This window comes from Phyllobates terribilis, unplaced genomic scaffold (genome assembly GCF_046119375.1).
Source record: "Phyllobates terribilis strain yellow unplaced genomic scaffold, ASM4611937v1 Scaffold_200__1_contigs__length_3551848, whole genome shotgun sequence".
Taxonomy (NCBI): Eukaryota; Metazoa; Chordata; class Amphibia; order Anura; family Dendrobatidae; genus Phyllobates; species Phyllobates terribilis.
The window spans coordinates 600,555-618,022 of record NW_027362960.1 but is presented as its reverse complement, the minus strand read 5'-3'; the positions used below and the strand labels follow the sequence as shown (position 1 = coordinate 618,022).

The 17,468-nt window shown below is 43.1% G+C and overlaps 1 protein-coding gene across 3 annotated transcripts in view; it reads left to right on the top strand.

Moving 5' to 3' along the window:
• Positions 1-13,027, top strand: part of LOC141213626 (uncharacterized) — a 35,279-nt gene extending 22,252 nt beyond the window's left edge. The window contains exons 1-8 of one of the 3 annotated variants that reach the window (XM_073665237.1): positions 1,520-1,610; positions 6,062-6,158; positions 8,407-8,556; positions 8,686-8,865; positions 8,949-9,072; positions 9,156-9,253; positions 9,452-9,542; positions 11,968-13,027. In XM_073665237.1, the coding sequence (XP_073521338.1) occupies positions 8,479-8,556; positions 8,686-8,865; positions 8,949-9,072; positions 9,156-9,253; positions 9,452-9,542; positions 11,968-12,986 (1,590 nt within the window). In that variant the 5' untranslated portion in view covers positions 1,520-1,610; positions 6,062-6,158; positions 8,407-8,478 and the 3' untranslated portion in view covers positions 12,987-13,027. Of the gene's footprint in view, positions 1-1,519; positions 1,611-6,061; positions 6,159-8,406; positions 8,557-8,685; positions 8,899-8,948; positions 9,073-9,155; positions 9,254-9,451; positions 9,543-11,967 lie in introns of those variants that run through there. The other 2 variants (XM_073665239.1, XM_073665238.1) reach the window with 2 other exon arrangements.
• Positions 13,028-17,468: the final 4,441 nt, after the last annotated feature.

Here is a 17,468-nt window from a genome sequence, read left to right as displayed (position 1 = left end):
ACACCTCGTACACACGCGGCTCCGCTCCGTACACCTCGTACACACACGGCTCGGCTCCGTACACCTCGTACACACGCGGCTCGGCTCCGTACACCTCGTACACACGCGGCTCCGCTCCGTACACCTCGTACACACGCGGCTCCGCTCCGTACACCTCGTACACATGCGGCTCCGCTCCGTACACCTCGTAAACTCACGCGGCTCTGCTCCGTACCCCTCGTACACACGCGGCTCGGCTCCGTACGCCTCGTACGCACACGGCTCTGCTCCGTACGCCTCGTACACGCGCGGCTCTGCTCCGTACGCCTCGTACACGCGCGGCTCTTCTCCGTACACCTCGTACACATGCGGCTCCGCTCCGTACACCTCGTACACACACGCGGCTCTGCTCCGTACCCCTCATATACACGCGTCTCTGCTCCGTACGCCTCGTACACACGCGGCTCTGCTCCGTACACCTCGTACACGTGCGGCTCCGCTCCGTACACCTCGTACACGTGCGGCTCCGCTCCGTACCCCTCGTACACGTGCGGCTCTGCTCCGTACACCTCGTACACACGCGGCTCCGCTCCGTACACCTCGTACACGCGCGGCTCCGCTCCGTACACCTCGTACACGCGCGGCTCTGCTCCGTACACCTCGTACACTCGCGCGGCTCTGCTCCGTACACCTCGTACACACGCGGCTCTGCTCCGTACACCTCGTACACACGCGGCTCTGCTCCGTACACCTCGTACACACGCGGCTCTGCTCCGTACACCTCGTACACACGCGGCTCTGCTCCGTACACCTCGTACACACGCGGCTCTGCTCCGTACACCTCGTACACACGCGGCTCTGCTCCGTACGCCTCGTACACACGCGGCTCTGCTCCGTACGCCTCGTACACACGCGGCTCTGCTCCGTACGCCTCGTACACACGCGGCTCTGCTCCGTACGCCTCGTACACACGCGGCTCTGCTCCGTACGCCTCGTACACGCGCGGCTCCGCTCCGTACGCCTCGTACACGCGCGGCTCTGCTCCGTACTCCTCGTACACGCGCGGCTCCGCTCCGTACACCTCGTACACGCACGGCTCCGCTCCGTACACCTCGTACACGCACGGCTCCGCTCCGTACACCTCGTACACACACGGCTCCGCTCCGTACACCTCGTACACACACGGCTCCGCTCCGTACACCTCGTACACACGCGGCTCTGCTCCGTACACCTCGTACACACGCGGCTCTGCTCCGTACACCTCGTACACACGCGGCTCTGCTCCGTACACCTCGTACACACGCGGCTCTGCTCCGTACTCCTCGTACACACGCGGCTCTGCTCCGTACACCTCGTACACACGCGGCTCTGCTCCGTACACCTCGTACACACGCGGCTCTGCTCCGTACACCTCGTACACACGCGGCTCTGCTACATCCACACTGTAAACCCCTCCTGACCCCACACATAAACTTCAGCTCATCCAGCACCATGACAACCAGCACAGCAGAGTCCTGCATCCACTGAGGCCCCTGATCATGTGACCCCTGACTCCTCCCCTCCTGTGACCTCATCACAGCTCCTGTGCGCACAGAGCAGCCATATATGTGGTGGCGGCTCTGCAGGTGGAGGTATGTGGAGACCCCCATTACTGGGCGTAGGGGGCATTAACCCCTTCAGCACCGAGACTCTTTTGGGGTCTTGTGTTGCCCCTTTATAAGAATCATAAGGTTTTTGTTCTGTTTCCTGTAATAGATACATACGACCCAACTATGGAGACAGGAAGGGAGGAAACGTATTGTTCTCATAGTACAGGACCCCTTTACTGGCCCCACAGTGTAATGCCCCCATTATGCCCCTTATGCAGGATGTATGATGCCCCCACACCATGTAATGCCCCCATTATGCCCCTTATGCAGGATGTATGATGCCCCCACACAGTGTAATGCCCCCATTATGCCCCTTATGCAGGATGTATGATGCCCCCACACAGTGTAATGCCCCCATTATGCCCCTTATGCAGGATGTATGATGCCCCCACACAGTGTAATGCCCCCATTATGCCCCTTATGCAGGATGTATGATGCCCACACAGTGTAATGCCCCCATTATGCCCCTTATGCAGTATGTATGATGCCCCCACACAGTGTAATGCCCCCATTATGCCCCTTATGCAGGATGTATGATGCCCCCACACAGTGTAATGCCCCCATTATGCCCCTTATGCAGGATGTATGATGCCCACACAGTGTAATGCCCCCATTATGCCCCTTATGCAGTATGTATGATGCCCCCACACAGTGTAATGCCCCCATTATACCCCTTATGCAGGATGTATGATGCCTCCACACAGTGTAATGCCCCCATTATGCCCCTTATGCAGTATGTATGATGCCCCCACACAGTGTAATGCCCCCATTATGCCCCTTATGCAGTATGTATGATGCCCCCACACAGTGTAATGCCCCCATTATACCCCTTATGCAGGATGTATGATGCCTCCACACAGTGTAATGCCCCCATTATGTCCCTTATGCAGGATGTATGATGCCCCCACACAGTGTAATGCCTCCATTATGCCCCTTATGTAGTATGTATGATGCCCCACACAGTGTAATGCCCCCATTATGCCCCTTATGCAGTATGTATGATGCCCCCCCCCCACAGTGTAATGCCCCCATTATGCCCCTTATGCAGGATGTATTATGCCCCCACACAGTGTAATGCCCCCATTATGCACCTTATGCAGTATGTATGATGCCCCCACACAGTGTAATGCACCCATTATGCCCTTTATGCAGGATGTATGATGCCCCCATTATGCCCCTTATGCAGGATGTATGATGCCCCCACACAGTATAATGCCCCCATTATGCCCCTGTAATCAGGTGACTGGGTACAACGCACAGACATAGACAATGTGGGAGTAACCAATATAATTATTTATGTCCCTAATATGGGGGAATTTTGATAACTATAGCAACAGTGAATAATGCAGAACAGGGAGATTACAAGGTGATATCTACAATATCAGATATACTATGAATTCTCCGGCTCACTAACTGTAATAGCCGCCTCTAACCGTATGTTACTTTAGCTATTGACAAGGGTGATGGTCCCGACAAATATATATATTATATACAGTGGGTACGGAAATTATTCAGACCCCTTTAATTTTTTCTCTCTTTGTTTCATTGCAGCCATTTGGTAAATTCTAAAAAGTTAATTTTTTTCTCATTAAAGTCCACTCTGCACCCCATCTTGACTGAAAAAAAAAAGAAATGTAGAAATTTTTGCAAATTTATTAAAAAGAAAAACTGAAATATCACAGGGTCATAAGTATTTAAACCCTTTTCTCAGTATTGAGTAGAAGCACCCTTTTGAGCTAGTACAGCCATGAGTCTTCTTGGGAATGATGCAACAAGTTTTTCACTCCTGGATTTGGGGATCCTCTGCCATTCTTCCTGACAGATCCTCTCCAGTTCCTTCAGGTTGGATGGTGAACATTGGTGGACAGCCATTTTCAGGTCTCTCCAGAGATGCTCAATTGGGTTTAGGGCAGGGCTCTGGCTTGGCCAGTCAAGAATGATCACAGAGTTGTTCTGAAGGCACTGCTTTGTTGATTTAGCTGTGTGCTTAGGGTCATTGTCTTGTTGGAAAGTGAACCTTCGGCCAAGTCTGAGGTCCAGAGCACTCTGGAAGAGGTTTTCATCCAGGATATCTCTGCACTTTGCCATTCATGTTTCCTTCAATTGCAACCAGTCGTCCTGTCCCTGCAGCTGAAAAACACCCCCATAGCATGATGCTGCCACCACCATGTTTCACTGTTGGGATTGTATTGGGCAGGTGATGAGCAGTGCCTGGTTTTCTCCACACATACCTCTTAGAACTTTTTGGTGATAATTCTATCTTCGTCTCAGACCAGAGAATCTTATTTCTCATAGTCTGGGAGTCCTTCATGTGTTTTTGAGCAAACTCTATGCAGGCTTTCATATGTCTTACACTGAGGAGAGGATCCGTCGGGCCACTCTGCCATAAAGGCCCGACTGGTGGAGGGCTGCATTGATAGACTTTGTGGAACTTTTTCCCATCTCCCTACTGCATCTCTGGAACTCAGCACAGTGATCTTGGGGTTCTTCTTTACCTCACCAAGGCTCAGTTTGGCTGGACGGCAAGGTCTAGGAAGACTTCTGGTGGTCCCAAACTTCTTCCATTTAAGGAATATGGAGGCCACTGTGCTCTTAGGAACCTTGAGTATTGCATAAATTCTTTTGTAACCTTGGCCAGGTCTGTGCCTTGTCACAATTCTGTCTCTGAGCTCCTTGGGCAGTTCCTTTGAGCTCATGATTCTCATTTGGTCTGACATGCACTGTGAGCTGTGAGGTCTTATATAGACAGGTGTGTGCCTTTCCAAATCAAGTCCTATCAGTTTAATTAAACTCAGCTGGACTCCAATGAAGGAGTAGAATCATCTCAAGGAGGATCACAAGGAAATGGACAGCATGTGACTTAAATATGATTGTCTGAGCAAAGGGTCTGAATACTTATGACCATGTGATATTTCAGTTTTTCTTTTTTAATAAATTTGCAAATATTTCTACAGTTCTGTTTTTTTTCTGTCAAGATGGGGTGCAGAGTGTACTTTAATGAGAAAAAAAATGAAGTTTTTAGAATTTACCAAATGGCTGCAATGAAACAGAGTGAAAAATTTAAAGGGGTCTGAATACTTTCTGTACCCACTGTATATATTATTTTCCCTAGCGGGGGTTTCCGGTTCTTCCCCCTAGGATGCAAGTCCTCCTGACAAAGTTTATCAAGGCTCGCTGGGCCGCCATCACTTCAACCAGCCTTGCCCTGCTTGTTGTAGTTGCCTGGACCAACCCCTGTACCATACGTCCGTGCTGGAAGTAGCAGCCTGGCTCACTTGCGCCTCCCACTCTTCACCATAGGCGTATACTCCCGAGAGGAATCTCCTCGCGGATCTTCGGTGCTTATCCAACTGTGGGCATTTCTCATTCCCGAAGTACTGGGGTCTAGTTCTCTGGCCTTGACTGGCGTAGTTGAGACTTCGGCTCTTGACCGGCGCAGGTCTGGTTCTCGGGCTTTAGCTAGCATAGACTGGATTCTGGGACTCATCTGGCACCGGCCGGGTTCTGCTGCCCGGCGCACCACAACGCGCTGCCTTGGGCGCTTTACCACGGCCTGGTTCCTCGGCTTCAGATTCCCCTGCACATATCGTGCTCGATTCTTGGCTTTGCAACAGATCTGCTCCCATTTTGGGGAGCTGGCCTTTTATGTCAAGAAACTGGGTCATCAAAGTCACCTTACCCGGTGAACCATCTAGACTCCTTCCTGAAACTCTACCTTTTCCCATTGGTTCTGGAGGGTTTTCCTTGGATGACAGATGGCAATCTTCTTATACAAATGCTGCACAACACTGAGGATTTTCGCTCTTTATGGCGCACAATCTTACACCCCTTATGCAGTATGTATGATGTCCCTCACACAGTATAATGTTCCTACAGTACTGCCATTTCTCATACAAAAGATAATATTTCCACAGTTCCACCATCCTCCCCACACACAGTATAATGTTTCCACTGTACCACCATCCCTCACACACATTATAATATTCCCACTGTACCACCATTCCCACCACACACAGTATAATGTTCCCACAGTACTAGCATTCCCCTAGCACAAAGTTTAATGTTCCCACAATACCACCATCCTTCCATGCACATTATAATGTTTCCAGGGGACTGCCATCCCCCTCTAACAGTGTAATGTTCCCACAGTACTGCCACCTCCCCACACACAGTAAAATTTTCCCACAGTACTGCCTCCTACATACACAAAATGGTACTATCTACCCCATGGGTAATTAATAAATTCTCACTTAGCCCCATTCTTGGTGCAGATGCTAATAAACCCAGGACCTATGAGATATTTACGTATTACCAAATTACCGTAGGGGTAAATAAACCCTAATTAAAGGATTAAAAGCATTAAAACATGATTTATCTTTAAAAGTGGTATATCAATTTAAAATTTCGCCATATTATCTCCACTATGACTGCAGGAAGAAAGAGCAAGAAGCAGTTAAGATTTTGGACATAGAAGTGGCCAATTTATTGGTGCCTATTGGACCTATGGTGCTAAAGCAAAGGCTTTAAAAGGTAAGTGACTCCATTTTTTATTGCATTATAACCCCAGCCCCCTGAGGAAGCCAGTCATCGAATGGACATAGAGAGTACTACTGAGGAGTTGTACCGATGGACCTCAGCCAGTGAGGTCCTCACAAATCAACTGGGAGCTTAGAGTAGCTCTCAGGGGCCGTAGTGACACAGGGGATGATGGGCCTTCTCATAATGGTTTGCTGAACTGTTGTGGCTTGTAACAAAAGTTATGTACTGCTACATGTAACCAGAAAGTTCCGGACTGCTTCTTCTGCATTATGCATTAATACGCTGCATTCAATCACGCAGTTAAATCTGCATGTGTTCATTGAACAATGCGGATTTACCACATCTAATACATTCTATTGTGGAAATTTCTGTTTCCAGAGACTAGTGTCTCCACAACAGAAATTAACATGCTGCGGCTCGTAAACCCGCACCACCGGTGAGTTTACGCAACGTCAAATAGAAGGACCGTGGGCATGGGATTTCTATAAATCCCATCCACTGTGCTTGTAATGTGGAATGTAGCGTTTTATACGCAGCGCAGGTGAGCTGCATCCAAAACGCTGCTATTCCTGATCGTGGGCACGTACCCTTGGACATTGTTCTTCCTCATTCATCTCCACATCATCTGGTCCAGGCTTGCAGAATCAGGAGATAGGAGTTCTCTCTCTCTATATATATATATATATATATATATATATATATATATATATATATATATATATATATTTATTTATTTTTTTCCTTTTGAGGTTGGGTGGCCCAATTATAGCTATTGTTGTTATGGACGTGACTTACCTAATATGGCGCAGTGAATCTGTTTTCCCTATAGTGACTGATATTTCTTGTTGATAAAACTGTAATATTTTTTTCACTTTAAACTTTTTTTTAAACAACACTGATTAGTGCGATCATACAACATACAAATCTCTGATTGCTCAGTGATGCACTGTACTACTGTAGTGCTGTGTATTATCCCTGCCTGTCAGTGTAATACTAACAGCCCCATACACAAGAGATAAGTGTTTCCTGGGTGGTCATTTGGCAGACGGCTATCTCTCCCGACTCCCCCATACACACAAATATTCCAGCTTTCCTGTGGTCTGTATGAGACCGTCTCCTCCAGACTCCTCTAGCGGAGGATTATCTACAGGAAGAACAAACGGATTAGCCTCTGAAATTCAGGATGCCAGATCCTTCTCTGCCCTGACATCATCTCTCGGTAGGCCCCAAATACATTGTATAGTCGACTAAACCCCACTGAAATCAGTGCTTTAATGCAACTTTAGTCTAATGTGTATGGGGGTGTTAAAAGGTAACTTATTACTATCGAGTACTTGGGTGAGGAGGGCAATTGAGCCGAACTTTGTCAAACCTTCTTAGATGCCATGTTTCCTTTTGACAACAGTAAGTGGTTAAACTGCCAGGGTTTCTGTTGCAGCCACACTTGTGCCATCCCTGCAGTGTACATCTATGTTCCTGTGCCCAAAAGAGTTATTTTTTTTAAAACAAATGTTTAACCTGTTAAGAAATAACAATGGGCCTAATACTTTTTGCAAGTTTCTTTCTTTTTACAAGAATTGTCGGTGCCAATTTTCTTTTGAAACATTTTAATATCTGCTTTTTTTCTGGTGTATTTCTTGTAGTATAGGAAAACCTGAGGGCAGAAGTAAACCCCATAAAAACTGTATATGGAGACTTTGGTATCAAGTAATTTCTGTCCGCGGTGTTTGTGCTAACAAAAAAGCTTTTATAAAAGCCTCAAACTTCTGTGTGTGAATCAGTCATGAGATCTAACATGGTAGAGCCCGGGAAAGACGGGAAACATTCATATAGACGGCTGGTGGTGATGTAGTCAGTGACGGACTCTGGCCAAATATGTATCTAGAGCTGTAGTAGAAATAAATATGTCATCCTCATCATGAAGTAATTATTTCTCATGTCACGTGTAATGAATATCTCCTGCAGTATTGCTAATGCTGATTCCAGTGTCGGTAAATGAGACGAGAATTCGCTTTATGGAAGATGAGTCTATGAGAAACGCATTTAACTGGAGACTCCGAGGAAGAAACTGCTTGTTTTCTGTGACATAAAATATATAGGTTTTATTAGTAGATGTAAAGAAGAAAACTAAATACTGTAAAATAATAAATCTCCTCATATGTTTCCCCTTATTGTCTCCAGTAATTGTATTATTACACAGGATTTTTATGATGTTACATCGTCTCCTCTTCTCATTCAGGTCTCTACAATATCAGGCCCTCTCAGTGAAGATCTTCTAGATAAGAGAATTTTCTTGATTTACCCATCAAAGATGGATACAGACAGAGACAAGATGGTGGAGAGGATATTATACCTCAACCTAGAGATCCTCTTCCAGCTTACTGGAGAGGTGAGAGATTCTGATGACGTCACATTACATCATTCTTATCTATGGGAATAACAGATGGACAGAACTGGAGAGGTGAGGACTGTGGAAATGTCTGTAGTGAGATTTATTAATGAGTCTCTCCATTACCAGGATTATAAAGTAGTGAAGAAGACCTCTAGTGAGCGCTGTCAGGACCCTGTGTCTGAGGGATGGGAAAAACCCCTGAGCCCAAGCACTGGGCCTCCACCTCACCTCCTGATGCATGAGGACATCAATGACCAGAAGATCCTAGAACTCACCTACAAGATGATTGAGCTGCTGACTGGAGAGGTGACACTGCTAGGAATGCTGGGACCTTATACGGTAACGCTATGGAGGGATCGGGGGGATGACGGTATCATTGTATGTGTCAGGTTCCTATAAGGTGTCAGGATGTCGCTGTCTATTTCTCCATGGAGGAGTGGGAGTGTTTAGAAGGACACAAAGATTTGTACAAGGACGTCATGATGGAGGTTCCCCAGCCCCTCACATCACCAGGTAATAGACAGGACTAAATACACACGGCCTATAATTATCTGTATGTAAAGAATGAATTCAGTCCCTGTATGTGTTTCCTCCAGATCTATCCAGTAAGAGGACAACACCAGAGAGATGTCCCCGTCCTCTTCTTCCACAGGACTGTAAACAAGAAGATCTCAGTGTTCCTCCGGCTCATCAGGTAGATGGAGAGAAGGTGTCATGAGATCTCCCCTATGATGTGTAGATGGCTGTGAAGGTCTTGTGCTCAATTTTGTTTTAGCCATCAGTATTATATGTTTTATATTTGTGTTATGAGAACGGTGGAGATAGCAGGATTAGAGCTGATCATAGATGGGACTTCGCCATCTGTCTGTGACTTTTACAATATTTGTTTCAGGGTGAAGATCTGACCCATATTAATACTACAGAGACATATGTGAGGTCTGAAGAGTGGTGTAAAGAGGAGATTCCTACATATGACTACCCAGGTGAGTAGTAACCACTAAATGCTGAGAAGTCATAGAGTCTTCTCAGTCACCGGCTGTGGCTACTTTATCGGTGGTGTAGTCCTGTCATATCACAATCGTGTGATCACCATTTTTGCCACTAGAGCATAACATTCTCCTCCATCTGTGAAAATGTTCAAATTACTTTGTGAATTGGGAAAGCCCTTTTCCAGAGAACTTACAACCTGGAGGATCCACCTCCCCCCTGGGATTAGAAGATGCTGACTGTTACCTGCTCAGATCTGTAAACTACAAAGCCAAATTACAGTGTACGTAGAATGTGCTGACAACTTAGAAAATCACTTGAAGAAAAATATTATGATGGTCCTGTAAGAGAAAGCGGAGGGTAATGATGCTGTTGGCTTCCTAGATCCCTGATATCTTATTGGATGAATCTACCTTCTCTCCCTTCTGTGCTGCTGAATGTCCTCATATGGTCCCTACAAGACCAGGTCCAGTCTTTCTGGCCAAACTTCACTTTTATGATCGACAACATTAAATGTGCAGTGAGGGCCAAGTGTGAATTTCTGTCCAATAACAACAGAGTTTCCCTTTATCTTGACGTTTCAAACCAATTAACTTCAAACAGGATCGTGATAAACTACATAAAAACATTACACCTGTGCCATGATATATCTCTAAGCTGTGCGCGGCTGATGGCTGTAATATACATTTATTCACGCCTGCAGGAGATGTGTTAGCATGGTTCAAGCCCTGGCTTCATGGATACACTCCATGTCATAAATTCCATTATGTTTTAAATCCTAAGGAATTCAGATTACTGCACAATCTCTCCTGAAATGGGAGCACTAATACTTTCTCTACTCTTCTCGTCAGAACTCATAGTAGCTCCCATGGTCCACCATAAATGACTGCAATTCCGGTTTAGTGTTGTAGTTCTCCCCTGATACACACGTTGTTGTTGGGGATGTAACATATATTTTATTCTGTCTTTTTTTACAGATTCATTCTCTACGATAGTTTCATTGTGGTGGGATCGGCCTGACTCACTTATGTGACTCTGTAACTCCCTCCCTTGTCTTTAAAAGAAGATCTCCATTACCTCTTCCCAATGCCCGAGGGCTAAATTTAAGACACCTGAGCTCTGCACTATTATAAAAAGTTGTCTTTAAATGTCTAATATTTCTTCTTAACACTCATCTGACAGAAAATATTGTCCCTTACGATAGTTTAGATTGCCAAGAGACACCGAGCCCCAGACTCTAATTACCCCAGAGAGGTTTCACCACTAGTTACTCGTTTTTAACTGATGAAGACTGTTGAGTTTGATCATTTCAGTAGATGTGTTATTGTCTATAGTCTCAGTTTTTGACTACAGTAGTTAGCTCCCAAAATACTCTGATTTAACCCCTTCCTGCAGCCAGTTTTGTGTTAATAATCAGGCTCCATTTTCAAATCTGACGTGTGTCACTTTATGTGGTGATAACTTTGGAATTCTTCACAAAGGATAATAGGAAACAAATGGACCTTACAAATTATTTTTAAACTTCTCTTGAATTTGACAATGCCCTATGTACGGTTGTACACTACTGTCTGGTCAGATGGCAGGTTAAGAAAGGAAGGAGCGCCATTTAGCTATTGTAATGCAGATCTTGGTGGAATAGTTTGCAGACACAATGTATTAGGGACACTGGTCATGGTCACCTGGCAGCTCAAAAGATGGCCACCACGAACAGTCTTGGTGCTATCTACTCCGTTTTCCAGATCCCAGGGACTGCCTTGCTTATCACCAGAGGAGATGGGACACACCATTTACAGAAGCCTTAATATAATAAAATGACAGAAAACCAGAGCAGTAGAAATCACCATAAAGTAACTCCGTTTTGAAAATTATAACCCTCAATGAATTAACTATTGGTGCATTGAATATTTTGACTCCACAGGCTCTTTCCAGAAATTAGCACGCAGTGGATGTTGGAGAGTGAAAATTACACATGTGCCATTTTATTACCCAACACATAGTGCCCAGATTGTGCTCCAGGAGACACACACCGTAAATTAAGTGGGTTCTTCTCACTATAGTAATGCCAAATAGATGGATGCTAAATGTGGTTTGAGCACACTGTAAGGCTCAGAAGCAAAGGGGATATTTGACTTTGAGAGACCGGATTTTGCTGGATTGTTTTATGGATGAGTAGACGTTTTTATTGGTATCATTTTTGCCTACATAGCATTTTTTGATGGCTTCTTATTCCATATTTTGTAGACAGAATGAACAAACAGTTGAACACCACGCTCTACTGGTTCATCCTATGAGGTTTTCACCTTTCACTGTCATTCTGTCAATAACTTGCCATTTCTACAGTCATTTTAAGTAGAAATGTTCAAAAATATAAATTTCAAGGATATTTTATTCAAAATTATTAATTGTTTTTTTTCTGGGCAGATGACTGTACCAGGAGATCAGAGGGACAGGAGATTTTTAAATCGGATGATCTTGAGATCCCACAGGATACAATTGAAGTGAATGCCATTTCTCCAGATATCGCATCTTCCCTTCAAAGCAAAGATCTATCATCTAAGCCTATGGAACAGGTCCTGTCTTCTGATTCATTACCGACTATGAAGGAAAATAAAAATAAAAAAATAAGCATTGAAAAACGAACTGCTCCTAAAGGAAAGAAGCCATTTTCACGTTCAGAAAATGGAAATAGTTTTACCCTCGAAAAGTCTATTCTTAAACATCAAAAAATACACACAGCAGACAATAAATTGTTTTGTTCCAAATGTGGCAGAAGTTTTAACCAGAAATCAGTTTTTGTTAAGCACCAGAGAACTCACACAGGGGAGAAGCCTTTTTCATGTTCAGAATGTGGGAAATGTTTTAACCGGAAATCAGATTTTGTTAGACACCAGAGAACTCACACTAAGGAGAAGCCTTTTTCCTGTTCAGAATGTGGGAAATGTTTCAACCGGAAAGCACATCTTAATATCCACCAGAGAACCCACACAGGGGAGAAGCCTTTTTCATGTTCAGAATGTGGCAAATGTTTTAACCAGAAATCAGATTTGATTAAGCACCAGAGAACCCACACAGGGGAGAAACCTTTTTCATGTTCAGAATGTGGGAAATGTTTTAACCAGAAAGCAGATTTGCGTAAGCACCAGAGAACCCACTCAGGGGAGAAGCCTTTTTCATGTCCAGAATGTGGGAAATGTTTTAACCAGAAATCCTCTTTGGTTATTCACAGGAGAACCCACACAGGGGAGAAGCCTTTTTCATGTTCAGAATGTAGGAAATGTTTTACAGAGAAATCAACTCTTGTTACACATCAGAGAACTCACACAGGGGAGAAGCCTTTTTCATGTTCAGAATGTGGGAAATGTTTTAACCATAAATCAGATCTTGTTAGACACCAGAGAACCCACACAGGGGAGAAGCCTTTTTCCTATTCTTTTTTTTAATGCAATAAATTTTTGAGATTTTTTAATTAGTTTTTTTTTTTTTTTACAAAACAAGAAACCAGTACATACAATAATAAAATAACATACCATAGGGATCACATACATGCATTTCTCCTATATATCCTTTCAGCTTGCCCATTACCGTCTGATAACTTGCAGTTACTATATCTTACAATTAACATTCCACATTCTTGAAATCTCTTATATAACCATAATATTGTAATAAACATTATAATCCTATACACATATAGATGTGCTATATTACTGTTAAATATGAATTGTGGAGATTCATTTTTTAATCTGAATTCTATATAGATCAGCCTCGAGCTAGGTTTTGCTGACAAGACATTCAGCCTATTCTTGTCTTTTTAGCTCAGTGTAAGCTAGTGCAATAAGCAGAAGAACAGGTGCTGTGAGGGACCTATACAACCCATACAGGGAGGGGGTCTCGGGGTCTCTTTTTCCATTCTACATTACACGATCAGTCCTAGGATCTAAGAGCTGAAGAGACAGCTGACATGTAGGCCCTGACACACGTGCTGGACACAGACGCAAGCTACCATTCAGGATCCCAGGAAAAGATGGGTGAATCTCAACTAATAAGCTAATTATGGACAAATGGACAATCACTTTGCAACTATTTCACCTATTTTATGTAACTGCTGGAATTATTCTTTTTAATGGACAACTCAAGAATAAATAATATATTCTTTGAACAATCGCATCTGATAAACAGTCCTATCTATATATAAATATACGAAAATAAGTATATTTAACATTTTAGCGAGTCCCCAGTCCTGATTTTTTGTGTGCTTTCAAGTGGCTTCCTTCTTGAACAAGGTGGGGGAGAGGAGGAAAGCTTTTGCTGAACACCTGTTGTCCAAGTGTCGGGAAATCCACTAACTTTGTCACAAGAATCAGAAAGAACCTACAGATGATTGAGGACTGATATATTCTCAAGATGGATTGACAGGCACCAGAAGAACTACAAGGATCAGAAGTACACTGATGACCAAACCCCAGTGTAAAGGAGAATCTGAGAAATCTGAAGTTAAGGAAAAATATGGATATTATTTCTTCTTTTCTAAGCAAAGTAAACTAAAATTAAAGGCTACTGACGAGACTGACTTAGACGTTTTGTGGCTTAGTTTATGCGCAGAATGTGAAATGGAGAATTTAAAATTAGATTCTAAGCTGGTGTCCTTTTATAGAGACAAAGAGAAGTTGAAAAATATTTTACAATTGGTTGACATTTCACAAACTTGTGTCAGAAAAGTCTAAGCATGACTGTAATAGTGTAAAGGATACTAATGATGTTACTGATTCTGACTGTAATGTGGAAATTGAACAGGATAACAGCTACTGAAGGTGACCGTCTGGTGACAAAGAGACTGACATGGGAACGGACAAAAGAGAAACTGACATATTAAGTGATGTAGGAGGAGACATGATAATTGACTCAAGTGATGTAGGAGGAGCTTATGTACAAAGACGATTAAAAATAGAAGAAATCTTAAAAGCTACACAGGCCCAATTCCAAATTAAAGTTAGGAAAAATGTGTTAAAATTATAAAAAATCATGCCAAAAATCCATGTCTGTACAAGGTGGGCCATTTATATGGATACACCTAAATAAAATGGGAATGGTTGGTGATATTAACTTCCTGTTTGTGGCATATTAGTATAAGGGAGGGGGAAAACTTTTCCATATGGGTGGTGACCATGGTGGCCATTTTGAAGTCGGCCATTTTGGATCCAACTTTATTTTTTTCAATGGGAAGAGAGTCATGTGACACATCAAACTTATTGAGAATTTCATAAGAAAAACAATGGTGAGCTTGGTTTTAACGTAACTTTATTCTTTCATGAGTTATTTACAAGTTTCTCTTTGTTTACAGCCATTGACATGTCACAGAGGTTAACACTTGAGGAGTGGATAGAAATTGTGTTGATGTCTGGTGAACGCAGTACTCGGGTCATTGCAGCAGATTTCAATGCAAGACACCCTACGAGACCACCCATCTCCCATTCTACAGTTAGCAAATTCTTGCCAAATTTCGTAAAACAGGTTCAGTGAACATCCCTTCAGCGGATATTAGCTACTCACAAATGGCACCCTTGCAAAATCCAGCTGCTGCAGCATCTCAACGAGAAACCAAGCAATGTGAACTGAGGTCTAAGATGGTACACATGCAAGAAATAGGAGCATGTTCACACTAGCAAAAAGATGCAAAACCTACAAAAGACAAAAAATATATCTCATACCCTACCATCATTATATATAAATGTAAAGCAAAGTTGCATATGAAATATAGGGTACTTAGTGAACTATTTTTGATCAAAAAAAGTATACAAGCCATCCCACCAGCGACAAGGTGACCCTAAATTGGGACGGTCCTACACTGTCTATATTAAAAACCTTACTGTATATCAAAGTTGAAGTAATGCATATAAAAGGGTAGACAAATAGAACCGGGTCCCAATATCAGACCACCTAAGCCCGTGGTAAGCTACACACATACCAACCAGCTCAACAAGGGGGATGCCACACCCTCAATTTGCACAGAATGCAAACAAGACAAAAAAACAAGCAATGTGAACTGAGGTCTAAGATGGTACACATGCAAGAAATAGGAGCATGTTCACACTAGCAAAAAGAAGCAAAACCTACAAAAGACAAAAAATATCTCATACCCTACCATCATTATATATAAATGTAAAGCAAAGTTGCATATGACATATAGGGTACTTAGTGAACTATTTTTGATCAAAAAAAGTATACAAGCCGGTTTTTAATATAGACAGTGTAGGAACCGTCCCAATTTGGGGTCACCTTGTCGCTGGTGGGACGGCTTGTATACTTTTTTTGATCAAAAATAGTTCACTAAGTACCCTATATGTCATATGCAACTTTGCTTTACATTTATATATAATAATGGTAGGTTCTGAGATATTTTTTGTCTTTTGTAGGTTTTGCTTCTATTTGTACATAAATATCTGAATACTTCCTGACTGCTTATTTTTTCCCCTATTGGGACATGAATAGAAAAAGAATATATCTAAGAAGGGGCAATTGTGTGGACTGAGACAATTATTATTTGCTGACACTTTGGATATAATGATAAAAACTCCCGGTTTATTGCAATGCAATGGACAAACGGCATAGTATTTCTGAAGCTTTAGTGTAGCACATTTTAGGTCATTTTGTCGAGGAGGCCCCATATCTAGTACCGAAAATTGAAGCTTCCACTTGGTTCCTTCCATAAGTAGATGCCCTGAAATTACACAATATTTGCAAGTACCCCATCCATGAAACTACTTTAGCTCCATTCTAGCGTTAAGCAGGTCTGCGTATACCTGGAGGGAAGCAGATCGTTTATGTTGTTTGTGAAGGAGATCAATCCGCTCAAGCAAATGGGCACTTTAGCTGCTCTCTCTTTTTAGCCTGGATCCATGTTTTATTAGTATCCCTGAGAACGCATTTGAGTGCTTCCCACTGAAATAGTAAGCCAGTTTCATCATACTCATATTTGTGAAGGAGTCTATAGTCTCAAGAAGGTCTGAGCACAGAGTGAGTCCTTCAGCAGTTTATCATTTTAGTTCCAACATTTGAAGCCTTGGTGGAGTCCGGCATAGTCAGATTACAATATACAGGAGCATGATCTGACCATACAGCAGTTCTTATCTGAGATGTAGGTTGCCAAGTAAGTGATGGCTAATTAAGAAAAGGACTATATGGCTATGCATATTGAGTATAGGAGAATAATACGCATAATCCTTTACATCTGGATGTAGTATCCTCCATACATCGACCGGTTGGAAAGACCGAAGCACGTTTAGCAAAGCTTATGGGTGATTTAGATTGGTGACTCTGGTGACTGGTCCAGGGACGCGTCTAAAGGATCCAAGACAAAATTAAAGTCACCTTCAATGATGATAAGGTCCTCCACAAAATGTTTTAGTTTGTTTAAGTATTGAGGGCATGTCTTAATTAAGTCACAATTAGGGAGATAGAAGTTTGCCAAAGTCGAAATTTTGGAATAGATCGAGATCTTAAAGGCATACCTCCTCTCCGTGTCAGACAGTGTTTCTACATTAGAACGTGGCAGTGATCTGTGGTGGCCTATACTCAGCACCTTAGACTTTAAAACAGCATTTGTACTGTGATGCCAAGATGAATAATATCTGTTAGTAAAGTGAGGTATATGATCGACTCTAAAGTGGGTCTCCTGAAGAAATGGAAAATGTACATGAGCTCCTTTCTGTCGAACACCAAGGGTATGTGCACACGATGCAGATTTGAAGCAGAAATTTCCTGAGTGTTTTTGCCTCTCCCTGGCAGAAAAAAACGCATGCGGATTTACATGCGTTTTTGACGCGTTTTTACATGCATTTTTTAAAGCGGTTTTTGAGCATCAATGAATGATTTTTGGAGCTAAATAAAGTATCTGATGGGACATTTCTTAAGCCCTTGGATTACCA